The sequence below is a fragment of the Rutidosis leptorrhynchoides genome, chromosome 4 (genome assembly GCF_046630445.1).
Source record: "Rutidosis leptorrhynchoides isolate AG116_Rl617_1_P2 chromosome 4, CSIRO_AGI_Rlap_v1, whole genome shotgun sequence".
NCBI lineage: Eukaryota > Viridiplantae > Streptophyta > Magnoliopsida > Asterales > Asteraceae > Rutidosis > Rutidosis leptorrhynchoides.
The window spans coordinates 197,343,648-197,358,747 of record NC_092336.1 but is presented as its reverse complement, the minus strand read 5'-3'; the positions used below and the strand labels follow the sequence as shown (position 1 = coordinate 197,358,747).

General features: G+C 31.7%; 1 protein-coding gene across 1 annotated transcript; it reads right to left on the bottom strand.

The window, feature by feature from the left end:
* Nucleotides 1-1,515: 1,515 nt before the first annotated feature.
* On the bottom strand, nucleotides 1,516-5,033 carry LOC139843212 (UV-B-induced protein At3g17800, chloroplastic-like). Its single transcript, XM_071833276.1, has 2 exons — nucleotides 4,645-5,033; nucleotides 1,516-2,451 (listed from the first exon to the last, which is right to left on the bottom strand). The coding sequence occupies exons 1-2, from the start codon at nucleotides 4,992-4,994 to the stop codon at nucleotides 1,701-1,703; spliced, it is 1,101 nt and encodes a 366-aa protein (XP_071689377.1). The 5' UTR covers nucleotides 4,995-5,033; the 3' UTR covers nucleotides 1,516-1,700.
* Nucleotides 5,034-15,100: the final 10,067 nt, after the last annotated feature.

The window sequence follows — 15,100 nt, the reverse complement described above, 5'->3', positions numbered from 1 at the left end:
GTTACCAAATCAAAATATTGAAAAATAATTTTACTACTTCATGTTTAAAGTATTATAAAATATCACATATAAAAAGTTGATTGAAAACTTTCTAAAATACTCAAATACACAAAGTATATAAAATATCGCATCTCGAAAACTTGTTATATATGATTATATTGAATAAGATTATACTCGTTTTCAAAACAAATAAGAGAAATCTTTCATACATTAACAATATAATAGTAATACTAAAATTTTACATAAAAATTATTATTAAAATCCCTTGGGCCGGGTATACGGGTATGCGGGTCGGGTATACGGGTTTGTATCCAAAATCATACCCGAACCCGAACCCGGAATTTTTTTTGTAACCATCCCCATACCTAGCCCATGACCCGACGGACTCGGATCAGACCCGACCCAATTATAACGAGTTTCGGGTTTCCCCATCGAGTACGGGTCATTTTGCCATCCCTATGAGCCACAAAACAAGAATATAATCCTTGCAACTTTGCATTAGCTTTAACGACTTCCAATGAGCATTGTCAACATAACAAAGATAAATAGCGTATCATATGGTTATAAAAACATCAGCACGAGAATTGAGCCGATGACATTCGTTTTATGTTGCATGTCCTCCGTGACTTCTAGACTACTATCGTTGTACGTGGCTGCAATTAACAGGTTGTTTCAAAATAGGAATTCAGAAGCTAAGCCAAAAAACTTGATTAGGTTCGCCGATTGAAGTTCTATTTGCATTTGAGTAGAGATACTGAATCTTTGTCGACATGATAGACAGTTCGTATTTGATTAACCAAAGGGCCTTTGGCCGAGCCGTATCGAGGAGCCCTCTGACTTTTAGGTCATGAGTTCATATCATGTTCACAACATTATTCGTGTAAAATTATGTAAGGTGGCGTGAGTTTGCCGTTCTAAAAAAAGTTGCATTTTAAACATAGTACACCGTCAAAAACTGGGTGCTGTTATGATATCTTTTTTGTTACAGATAAAAGTATATATACTGTGCTAATGTTAGTCAGGATCACTTGATGATAAACATACCCATCCGAGAACAAACATTAAATAGTATCTGGTCAACTTTTTTCAACATTTATTCAAGAGTGTTCCTTTACACAATTCTACATTCTTATATCCAATAATACTACTATATGTACTATATTTTCTATCACGATCGTGATGATGATATATAAATGGTTATGGCTAGGTAATACCTAATGATAAGTTTATGTGCCAAATAATAAGATTAATTAATAATTAATGACTAACAGTGACTCTCTAACAAACCCCTTTTCATAAAACATCAAGTATCACTTTGAAACTTTCTTACTAATTGATTATAGAAGCATTATTAGAACCAAAAAAACAGGGTTGGCAAACGGCCACTTTCACACTAAACATCATAATCATAAAGTGTGACTAAAATGGGCCGGGCCGGGTCGGGTCAGGTCATAAACAGAACAACAGATTAAACCTTAATATTCCGCTGATGCTGAAGTGATCAAGTAGTCAAGGTAGTCAAAAGAGACAGTGTAGATAGTAACATAAAGTTAAGATACTTTAAGTACCCAAAAACACTGTTAACTGAAAACAGATATGTACCAAAATTTGACACTCCTATTTACAAAACAAAGCTACTATAAACACTAATATCAACAAGTTCATAAGAACTTACTAAACCCGATGTGTTTTTCGTGTAATTAGTTGTTCTCCTCAAGGTTATATACAGTATTAACGTATTCTTCTGTATCCCAAAGAAACGACCCGAATGCAATCGCCTCCAATCCAAACCTCTTTAACGTTGCAAACGATGTAGATATCACTTTATCCGATTCCACATCACCAAAAAGCGCTAAACTATGTTTCGCTATAAGATTTAAAGCTTCCTTAGAATTAGGTTGCGCACATTTCGTCAGTGAATCAGGGGAAAATCCCATTAAATAAGAACTCAATTTCTCTCGTTTCTTTTTACCATCAAACGGTGTTGTTGTTATCATCATCGTGTTAAGAGTATCCCCGAAAACAAGATTCATTCTTCTAAATGTGTTGAAAACCATGTCACCAATGGGGTCCACGAGGCTCATTTCGAGTTGATGTCTCAACGTGGCGGATTTAAGAAAATATCCAAAGAGTATTGAAGAAGTATAAAGTTGTGAAAGATCGGCCCGTTTGATTTGGGTCGTGGCCCAACTGTCGGTCACACTAAAATCTGATCTCCAGCCTGTAACAGAAGTTAAATGTTGTCTTATCATCTCCAATACCTCAAAACTATGTATTGACTCGAGTTCCCAGTCTTTCGAAGGCAAGATTTCGAGTCGGTTGTTGTAAATACATTTTGAGAGACGTGGAATTATATGGACTTTAAGTTCGTAGAATTTGTAGAGGATTAACATGTACATTACATCTTCTATAGCGATTTTACATTCGCGTTCCTTTAGCTCCGCAATCCTCCTGTATATATGATTGCATTAAAAAGTTAGATGACAAAAACTACATCTTAATTATCATAGCCTTATAGACCAAAGGGCTTCTGGCCCAAATATATCAAGGAATCTTATTAAGGAGGTTATGAGTTCGAGTCCCGTCGCGAACAAAAATGCATGTGTTTATTGTTTCATTTAAAAAAAATAAAAAATAAAAAATTCTCATAGCCTTAAAGCAGTGCCATCGGCACACTTTCGCCCTAGTCCTCAAACCACCCTCGTCATGTGCTCGATGGGGCCATGGCAGTGCGCCTGCCCTCGGTCACACTCACACTTTCACCTTGGTGTTCGTGCTTTATGGGAGTGTAAGGTTTGTTAATTTAATAGTTGTACTTTTAGCTTCATAATTTATACATTGGTTTATTTTCTTTTTCTTAATTAATAAAGTGGGCTCCATTATTTTTGAGGGAGGGGGTCAATGGGTCATGGATGGTTTTTATTTATTTATTTATTTTTATTTTTATTTTTTTGGCAAAATAACATAAAGTCAATAATTAGCCTGCCATAGCCTCATTTGAATGACTATTTATTGCATTAACTTGATAATAATGAATCCAACTTTAAACAAATTGGAAATGGAAATCTCAATGATCACCAAACTTCTGATTATTTCATATAGCAAATATTATGTGTTTGTTCTTTTATTACTAACCAGTGTGACTAATTATGATAACTAGTTTGGACCGGCCCGCGCGTTGCGGCGGGGGGCTTTCGGCCTGCGTATTCATATTTAACGTAGCGTTGTGTATTTGCAGACGGGAACATGACCAATGTGTTAAGCGTTTTTTAAAAAGTATCCGTTTCGAACGTAGTTAGTTTTGTTTTGTTCAATAATTTTTTTCGAGTGTAACGGTGCTGTCGGAAAAATTTAACTCCCGGCGAACAGAAAGATACGGGTTGTCGTTGTGTTTAACGTTTTTTAAAAAGTGTCCGTTTCGAACGTGGTTAGTTTCGTTTTGTTCATAAAATTATTTCGAGTCTGACGCTGCCGTCGAAAAAATTTAACTCGTGTCGAGCGGGAAGATACGGGTTGCCATTTTATTTAGCTTTTTTTTTTAGAAGTGTCCGTTTCGCATATAGTTAGTCCCGTTGGGTTCATAAGATTTTTTCGGGTTGAACGGTGGTCTCTGAAAAATTTAACTCGCACCGAGCGAGAAGATAGTGCCCGTTATAAATTAGGGTGGAATTAGTTTCTTTTATTGTAACAAAATTATATATTTACACTTTGTACCCCTTAAAAGTGTAAACTTGAGAGGCCGTTGTGTAAATGTAGTCGAAGTTGAGGGACCGTTTGTAATGTGAACGCAAACTCAAAACGACGATTCGATTTAACTGAAACTACGAAACAGGCCACTTTTTTAGTCTATAAGGGTTAAATAAATTATGATTATGATGCTGTGGCAACGGGTATTAGATCAAAAACAGATAGAATACTAACGAATCAGTTTATTACAAAAGTTGTCACGAATTAAAAAAAAAAAAAAAGTTTTACAAAAATTTATAACTTACCAGGTGATTAAACAGTTGCACGCCAATACATAAATTACAGATGTAAAAACTTATCGTCATCAGTCGTCATCACATACATACAATGAACTATAGAAAGTTGATTAAGTTTAATACTATAATAATTTACTTAGTACAAACACATGAAAATTTGATTTTACCATTTTTATAATGTCTCAATTTTATTTATTTTTTTAAAATTTTTTCCCTACTTATTGGCCGGAAGTCCACTCGGAAGCAATCTCTCTATCCGTCGAATAGGGAGAGGGATGACTTGTCTTTATTCTCGGATAGGAGAAGGATTGTCTACGTCTCACATCCCCATATGCTATCTATGTGTAATTGAGTTTTGTTGTTGTTGAAAGTACAACACATACAACAACAATTTCTATCAAAAATATAATTCACTTAGTTTAGGGGTAATTGATACATAGTAGTTATATAGCGTTAACTTTTACCGTTTAACTACTTAACGGATTCATATTACGTATTATCATCGGTTTAGCAAAATCTTCAATTATTTTAGGACCGCCGTTAACGATCATGAATTTATTGTATAAGCCGGTTATTTTATAATAAAAATCCAAAAACATTAGTATACTTTATTTACAGAGTAAATTACGAAAATAAACTGGAACAGGGTAAAATCACAAACCTATGAAGACAAGCTTCAGTGGAATCAGCAGTTAACACCGTACGTTTATTAGCTTCATCAACATCGTTAACTAACTTCTCCAACGTTTCCGCCACAGCATCATGAAACGATTTCCGTTCATTCAACAGCACACTTGATAAAAACCTACCGGCCGGAGTCACCGGTTCAATCGGGGTATTCAAACTACTAAACTCACAGTAACTCGCAACCACTAAACGACAACGTTTCGTAACTGACGATTTAAAAGGTGAAAACGATTTTAAATTTCCCGCGAAACGAGGGGTAGTGTTCGCCGGAGAAGAAACGGTTAGAAATCGAGTGGTGAAGGAAGATGAAAGAGTATATTCCATTCAGCAATAATTGAGATACGATGGAGTGTTTGTATGTTATAGGTTAGTGATTTAATATTTATAAACAAGAAGTCGAAAAGGGATATGAATTGGAATTGGATAATAGGTTATCAGTTATTGGGTCACAATAGAGAGTCAATAAGAACCTTCTCTTATCCTATCACTTTTTTACCTTTTACCCTTTTTACAAATATACATTATTATTACCCCAGATACCAGATACTAGGCACCAAGTCTCACGCATTATGCGCAATTTACCCGATATCGGGTCTCGCGCTCGAAATACTTGATAACTCAAAGTTAAACCTTTAATGAGGAGTCAATGTCTTCGTTCATAGGGAGGTTTATCCGCCTAAAAAAAATAATAATAATATATATATATATATACAGTATTACTCCTATATATTATTATTATTATTATTATTATTATTATTATTATTATTATTATTATTATTATTATTATTATTATTATTAAATTAATAATAATGTGATTATAAATAAAATCTAATCTATTTATCAAATCAAATCATTATATAATGAAAATATAAAAATATATGTATTGTAAGTTATGAAAAAATGATAAATTTTTATTAGTCTATTATTGTCAATTTTATAAGTTAATTATTAAAAACTAATCGACAATACAGATTAATCCTTTTAATTATATATACTTCATCGGTCTCAATTTAATAGTCTCACCTTCTATTAATAGATAAGAATAATGAGGTAAAAAAATTTTTACACCTTCCTTTATGTACAACAATAACAAAATTCAGTCTCACAAAAGTGAGGTATGAAGGAGGTAAGATGTAGACAATCTGTGATAATCCGTCCAAATCCATTTGGACGAATACATCATTCATTGATTTCATAGTGAGGTTTTGACCTATATATGATACGTTTTGTAAACATTGCATTCTTTTGAATAGGTACACTATAAATGAATATGTAAACATTGCATTCTTTTGAAGGATTAGGACGGGTCACTACAGGTGGTATCAGAGCGGTGGTCTTAGCGAACCAGGTCTTGCATTAGTGTGTCTAACTGATAGTTGTTTAGATGCATTAGTGGGTCTGGACTTCGACCGTGTTTGCATGTCAAAAGTTTTGCTTATCATTTCGTGTTGAAAATTATTTGCTTATCATCCTTAAAGTCTAGACATGTCTTACTGCCTCTATTGCATAGACAGTGTATAGATAAATTCATATCTTAGCGTATCTGTTATTGTTACCTTTGTCTGACAGCTTCCGTAAATTCCTCCGTAATCTACAAAATCTTTCGCTCTATATATATATATATATATATTCTATGTAATTAGAGTACCATCTGATAGCCGAAAAAATTATTTCATGTCGAAAAATCCTTTATTCAATCGTACGAAATGGAATTCGTCATTAGTTCAAGTCCCTCGGATTCCGAAATGGAATCCCACTCAAGCTCCGAAAGCAGTATGACCGGAATGGATCAACCAATTAGCCATCATCTATTCTGGATGAATTGGGGGTGGGTTCGTAGCCTCCTTAATCATTGGAGACAAGAAGAAGGCGATCCTTTCCATCCACCACATTGTCCTCTTGGCGAAGAACCTGAAGCACTTACCGGCGAACCTGTTCGAAACACCATTTTCTCCCTCATTTCCAGAGTATCTAGTCACGATTATATACTATATCAAATTCTAGATTTTATTTATCCGCTCGTCCGAACCGACAATCACCCCGGTGTAATAGAAGAAGTCAATGAGTTTCGCGCTCTGGTAATGGCTTTGGAGAATATGGTGCAAAGGTTACAAACACCAGCAACAGCACCAGCAGCATAACCAGTACCACTATCAACAACACCAACAGTACTAACAACAACATCCGCATCCCAAGCCTCAATTTCACAATCTGTCCCACGAACATCAACATCATACGCACTATAGATACCAAGGAGTACCAACAACAACGAACGATGAAGTATTGATCCATAACTTCATTGAAGAAATATTCTGCGAAGAATATGTGATTCCTAATAGTTAACGATGAAGTATTGATCCATAACTTCATTGAAGAAACATTCTGCGAAGAATATGTGATGCCTAATAGTTTTAGAGATTACTTGTTCTAGCTCAAACCGAAAATCATATGAGTTTAATATAATATTAACTCATTAAATCCATGATTACATCTGAAGAAAATATATATGTAAATATGTTTTCATAAAGATTGTAATTAAAAATTCTTTTGTACAAACTGTTAATGGTGAAAATATTTTAACGGGTAGGTAATAACCGAGGAATATTTAGATTTCACATTAATAAGTTACACTGTACATTCTTCGAATCTGATTCAACAGTCATTTACTATCCTACTTACATCCACAGATATACAAATCCGTTCACCACAAGTAACCATTTTCATTCAATTTCATATTTGAATTTTGACTTATCAGAATTCAACAAGTGGCATAATGAAGAAAACATTGGTCAAAATAAAATTTCTTAGAAACAAACAAATTAACTATGAAAAAAAAAAATTTATGTTAAGAATCCACGCTAACTGTTCCTAGCTAACTATTCCTAGCTAACTGATTACATTTTATTTATCGCAATTTATTTATCGCAATATATATTCTCGCAATTTTATTTATCGTCGTTTAATTTATGTTATTTATTTTACACACTTTATTTATCGTCATTTAAATACTGTTATATACGCATTTTAAATATCGGGACATGTATACAAGGTTTTGACATATCATATCGACGAATCTATATATATTATTTGGAATAACCATAGACACTCTATATGCAGTAATGCTTGAGTTAGCTATACAGGGTTGAGGTTGATTCTATAATAATATATATACTTTGAGTTGTGATCGAGTCTGAGACAAGTATACAATGGGTCACAATACGTATTAATTAATTCGAATATTATATAGTAAACTATATATGAATTATTGAATTACTAACTGTGGACTATCAACCGTGGACTACCAACATTGGACAATTAAAATGAATTAAAATATTGATTATTACATATGAAACTAAACAATTCTTCAAGTTTGCCACTTGATTTCATCTTAAACCTCATTTGTATCTTGATGATTACAATCTGCGTGCAAACCTTTCATGATTCTTGAAAACACCTCAATCGAGAGAATGAACCAACCACACTTCATCTACGGAAGAAAAGATTGATGCATATAGTTATGCACCTGAAAACACACTCGGAACCTGAGTAAACGTTTAACACGTATCTGTGCTAGCTCCTTTGGCATTGTTATCACCGAAAATAACATTGCAATTCTTTTTCAAATTAGCCAATTTTGTCACAGCTCCAATAAATCAACTTCAATTTTTCATTCGAATAAACCTTATTGTAAAGATTACCCCTTCATCATCGATATCGAAGAACCATTTGTATCCCACCACATTAGCAGTAAACTTACCAGTAACTTCATTGATCTCTGACTTTCTGAAGAATCATTATATTCGGTGAACCTTATCATATACTCATTCACATCTTATAACGAGAATGACCATACCAATTTCTAGGAAATTGCAATCAGTATTTCGAATCACGCAACGTTTCTACATCAACAGTTAAATGTATACACATAACACTTATCTCTTAGAATTATGACCTTCCATTCTGAAATTCTGAACAGTATCCAGTTTACGAATCAGTTCCCTGAATTTTGGAAAGTGCTGATGATGCAGCAAAAACTGTAAACAACTTTAACAGTCAAAAGTTTAATAATGAAGAAGGATACATTGGAAAAGCTCAAAAGAAAATTTTGATAACTGAAAAACGGATTGAGCAAATCATAAAGGAGACCAAGGACAAATACAAGGACCAAACTCTGTATTTAAAGAATCCTGATAATTCTATTTCTGATAAAATCTCTAGCGAATACCTTACTCTTTAATTGCTCTAAATCATTGTGAATGAATTTCTTCATCCCACTATGATTCTGAAATTCTAAGATATCATCGTATCTTTCATTATAAATATCCTCGATATTTCTGAAGATATTTTCATAACTATTCTTATCTGAAATCATTTATCTCCTCGCGTTATCTGTATTACATCATAAAAGAAACTGTTTAGTTTCTATATTCTGTAAACCTTCGAGTTGAAATTATGAATGTTTTGAAGTAGTGTTGGAAATTGATGCATGAGTTAGTATAATATAATGACACTTGATCAATGTTATTATATTACAGTAAGTCATGCTGAGTTTCTAATGGAACGTGATGATTCACAGATCATAACGTCATCATGTGCCATGTTACATAACTCTTTCATTCTGCTTAACTTCTGAACATATCAAGAAAGTATATTCTTGATAATTCTACTCTCAGTGATTCAGGTAATTTGACAAATCAAATCGTGTGATTACGTTCTTTCTTGTTTAGAACATGATGTTCAATCGAAACTCCATACTTACGAATTCTGGACCATTACTCGCTTTACTAGAGGTCGAGAAGAGAATAAAAAGGCAAAGAGCTCCAAAATATAAGAGAAAATATAAAGCCCAATAACATCACGGAGGTTACAAACCGAGGATATTAATACGAATAGCAATATAAAGACACGGTATAATTAAGAATAGTATCACCTCAAGGTAATAGTAAAAGTAAACAAATTTTTCTGGTGGAAGATTGAAAAGAAGGATGACAGAAATGATAATTAGAAAAATATCAAGGATTAGAATAGGATTAAGCATTTTCACAATCTTTTGGATGTATGAACTAAGAAAGAAAGTAAAGGAATCGTGAGGATAATGGAACGGAAGAGCTTAATTTATAATAGAAATATCAGACAAAGTAAACGAGGCAGATCACCGTATTTAATTATAGAGATCTTAATTTCCTTATTCGCCGAAGAATCAAATCTTTTAGATTTCAAAGATTTCCTCTAAATCTCTTGAATTCCGGAAATTCAACCCTGACTACGTCAAAAGTTAAGACGAATCTCTATTTCTTCATTTCACTCTTTTGTGATAGCTTCACTCGTACTCTTCGAGTAACCGAATTATTGTATCCATATTACTCGAAGATGATAAAACTCTAATTTTTCAGCTCGTATGCGTCATGAAAACATATTTATTGTCTGCCATGACCATCCTAATCAAATTTCGGGACGAAATTTCTTTAACTGGTAGGTACTGTGACGACCCGGAAATTTTTGACCAAATTTAAACTTAATCTTAATATGATTTCGACACGATAAGAAAAGTCCGTTATGTTGCGTCTCAAAATTTTTGAACTATTTTTGTACATTTATTTGACTTCGACCATTTTCGACGATTCACGAACAACTATTTGTAAATAGATGTATATATATATATATATATATATATATATATATATATATATATATATATATATATAAAATAATAATAATAATTTGAAATAAAATATGATTTAATTGTTGAAAATAAATATGAAAAATAATATGCGATGTAATGAAAACTATTATTATTATTATTATTATTATATATATATATATATATATATATATATATATATATATATAAATATATAAATATTTCATGTAAATATATAAAGTAATATTAAATCTATTTGTTTAAAAAAATATAATATATTTGTTTTAGTAATTAAATTTGCTATTTTAAAACTGTTTATATATAGAAAGAGAATAAATTAAAAATAAATGATTTCGAGCTTAATTAGTAAACGTCAGTAACACTCAGATGACGTTTTGTTAGTTTTAATATAGATATAGTACATGCTCATGAAGGATTGAAATAAAAGTTGGACTGTAAATTGATACGAAGGCTTTAGATTTGCTAAAAATATTTTTACCTTTTTAAGTTTAAATATTAGTACTCCATACATAATAATTGGAACAGAAAATAAATAATTATAGAACCTTTTTGATCAGGTTTCAAATAGTTAATGAGTAAAATAATTAAATATATTTAATCTAAAAATTTGGGATTTTTAGGAATACTTTTATACGTTAAATGTTTAGCAATGGACACGATAACACACTCCGTGAAAAACTGCCGGCAGAGTAATAGTTAATATTACCCGTGAATTATGAATGATTAAGATGAAGATTACTGTTTGGCTTTTTATAACTATCAAATTCTTATATATACAAACATATACATATGAGAATATTACACCAATTGCCTCCTCTTCTTCTTTTTTGTTTTGAGTCGATCAAAACCACAAACCATTGAACCTTCTTCTTGTTTAATACATCACTACCATCATGAACCCACCACTCTCCACCACCTCTGGTCACCATGAACAACCCAACATCACCTTGCAAACAACCACCAATCACCACCACCAACTTAATTCTTTCTTTCTTTTTCTCCATCACCCGACTGCCACCATTCACCACGACATCACCTACAACTGCCACCACCATCATCAAAAGTTACTATGATTTACTGTTTCTACTTCAAGTCGATCACAACAAACATCACCTCATTGTTTCTACTGCCGTTACACGTAAAATTTATTTCTGTTTTCTACTTCTGTCACAACCGAAGCACAATCACCACCTTATGACTATTTTGTTGTTGATACAGCCGTCAAAACCACCATCATAGAACACCTGTAAAACCCACTGTTGCAACTGGGTTTGTGTTTCCTATTCAGATAACCATTCAAACCGCTACTCGATTGTTATTTCTCTTTGTGTTTAATCAATCGCGAAACAGAAATAATTAATGATGATGATCTAATAATTATGAAAGATGAAATAATGATGATGAACGACGAAGAAGACGATGAATAGTGTTGGGTTACGATGATGATGCGAGGTTGATGATGATGAAGAGATAACTATGATAAATGATGATGAAGAAATCACGAATGATTTTGATGATGATGACGAGATAACTGTGATAAATGATGATGAAGAAATCACGAATGATTTTGATGATGATGATGATGAGATAACTGTGATAAATGATGATGAAGAAATCACGAATGATTTTGATGATGATGATAACGATACATGATGAAGTGATTAGTTGATGATGATGGTTTGGATGATATCACGGTGATGATGATATGAATGAAGATGAAAAACGATTGCTGTTTCTTCCTTCTGCTTCGTTTCTTATTTCTATCACCAAGATCCATTTTGCATTGGGCTTATAAACCAATTAATTATTGGGCTTGTCAATTTATTTTGTGGTCCAAGAGTTGCTGTTGGGCTGCCCTTCTCTGTTGGGCTGAAATATGGAGTTTGCTTGGGCTGGAACAAGACTAATAATACGGGTTGAATATAAATGGGTTACGGTTTATATCAGATAAACAAAAATGGAGGAATGGTTTGTTGGAGTGAGTGAGAAACGGGAGGTCGTGGGTTCAATCCCGACCTGCGGCATTCTTTTTATTTAAAGCATATTTGAGGTAGTTATTATTATTATTATTATTATTATTATTATTATTATTATTATTATTATTATTATTATTAAGTATTAAAATTATTATTAAGTATTATTATTATTAATCTTATTATTATTGTTATGTTATCATTAATATTATTATTATTGCTATTATTACTTATTGTTATTATTACTAGTATTATAATTATTATTATTATTATTATTATTATTATTATTATTATTATAATTATTGTTATTATTATTATTATTATTATTATTATTATTACTACTAACAAAAGTATTAGTTATCACTTATTATTATTATCATGATTATAATTACAATTATGATTATCATTATTATTGTTATTACTAATATTATTATCGTTAATAGTTTTATTATTAAGTAGTATTATTATTAATATTATCATTAGTAATGAGATTGTTATTATTATTAAGTATTAGTATTATTATTAGTAGAAAAATCATTATTTTTATGGTCATTATTATTAGTATTCATTATTATTAAAAGTATCATTTTTTTTATAAAAGTTATCATTTTTATTAAAACTATCATTATTATTATTATCAGTATTATCTATATCATTATTATTAAAAATAATTACGTTTATGAAAATAAAAGTTTTAAGAATATTATTAAGGTTATAAGCATATTTTAATCATATTAACAAAATTTATATATATATATATATATATATATATATATATATATATATATATATATATATATATATATATATTCATATATAACATGTTAGGTATTTTTATTAAAATACCAATCAAATAGATATTAATATAACTATATAAATATTAAACATTTTGAATATATACACAAACTAAATAAATATAGTATATAATTTAAGATATAATATATAAACTTGTTCGATTACGATTATATATTTTAATATATATACAAATGATATAGGTTCGTGAATCCGAGGCCAACCCTGCATTGTTCAGTATCGTCGTATGAATATTTTTACTACAAAATATTGTATCATGAGTTTCATTTGCTCCCTTTTACTCTTTACATTTTTGGGACTGAGAATACATGCGCTGTTTTTTCAACTGCTTTATTAAATGTCTTTGACATCTATATTTTTGAACTGAGATGCTTTTATAAATGTTTGACGAAATAGACACAAGTACTTAAAAACATTCTACGATTGAGTTACGAGTACACCGGATATCACCCCTTTATAGTCTGGTAATCTAAGAATTAGGAATCCGAGCTCCTAATTGACGCGAATCCTAAAGATAGATCTATGGGCAAGGTTGAAAAAGACGTGAGACGGGGCCGAAATGGTAGCGACCTCAAAACGTCGCAACGGAAAAAACGGGGCCGAGACGGGGTCGAAACGGATGTTGACTAATGTTGACTTATATATATATATATAAATATATATTTACACATATTTTAGAGCTAAAAAACCTTCGTTGACAAGTTTTTACATATAATTGCTATTAGCGTTAATATAATACAAAATGGAATACTAAACTAAGTCAATTTTGATTGATTAGACCGACTTATAACCGATTTTGACAGAATTTCTGACTTTTAACCGGCGTTGACCCAATTTTTCCTGCATTTGACCTGACTTTTTACTGTTGACCGGCTTATAAGAAAACGGGACGGGGTCAAAACGGTTTAGTCACCAAAACGCCGCAACGGGCGTCGCAACGGATGCAACGAACGCTGAAAGGACCCGTTCATATACATTATAAACGATTCACAATGGTTGATTACATCGCGAGGTATTTTGACCTCTATATGATACATTTTACAAACATTGCATTCGTTTTTAAAAGACAAACTTTCTTTACAACGAAAGTTGACGGCATGCACACCATTTCATAATACACCCAACTATAATTGACATAATAATAATCTTGATGAACTCAATGACTCGAATGCAACGTCTTTCAAAATATGCCATGAATGACTCCAAGTAATATCCTTAAAATGAGCTAATGCACAGCGGAAGATTTCTTTAATTCCTGAGAATAAACATGCTTTAAAGTGTCAACCAAAAGGTTGGTGAGTTCATAGGTTTATCATAACAATCATTTCAATATATTAATAGACCACAAGATTTCCGTTTATAAATATATGTACACTCGCAAGTGTATAAGAGTATTCTATAAATTGTAGGCACCCGGTAACAAGCCTTAACGTTCATGTTTTACCCTCTGAAGTACACCAGATCAGGTGTGTTTAAAATAACCTCGAAGTACTAAAGCATCCCATAGTCAGGATGGGGTTTGTCAGGCCCAATAGATCTATCTTTAGGATTCGCGCCTACCGTACATAGACAAGTAGTTTAATGTTACCAAGCTAAAGGTATATTTCTGGTTTAAACCCACATAGAATTAGTTTTAGTACTTGTGCCTATTTCGTAAAACATTTATAAAACAGCGCATGTATTCTCAGCCCAAAAATATATATAAAAAGGGAGTAATGAAACTCACCATACTGTATTTCGTAGTAAAAATACATATAACGTCATTTAACAAGTGCAAGGTTGGCCTCGGATTCACGAACCTATATTAATTATATATATTTATATGTTTGTCAATATTTGTCTAACAATTTTTGGTCAAGTCATAGTGTACCACAATCCTAATGCTCGAGACTAATATGCAAAAGTCAACAAAAGTCAACGTGACCCAAAATGACTTCTAAAATTTATACGTGTTTATTATATAACTTAACTATAGTCGTTTT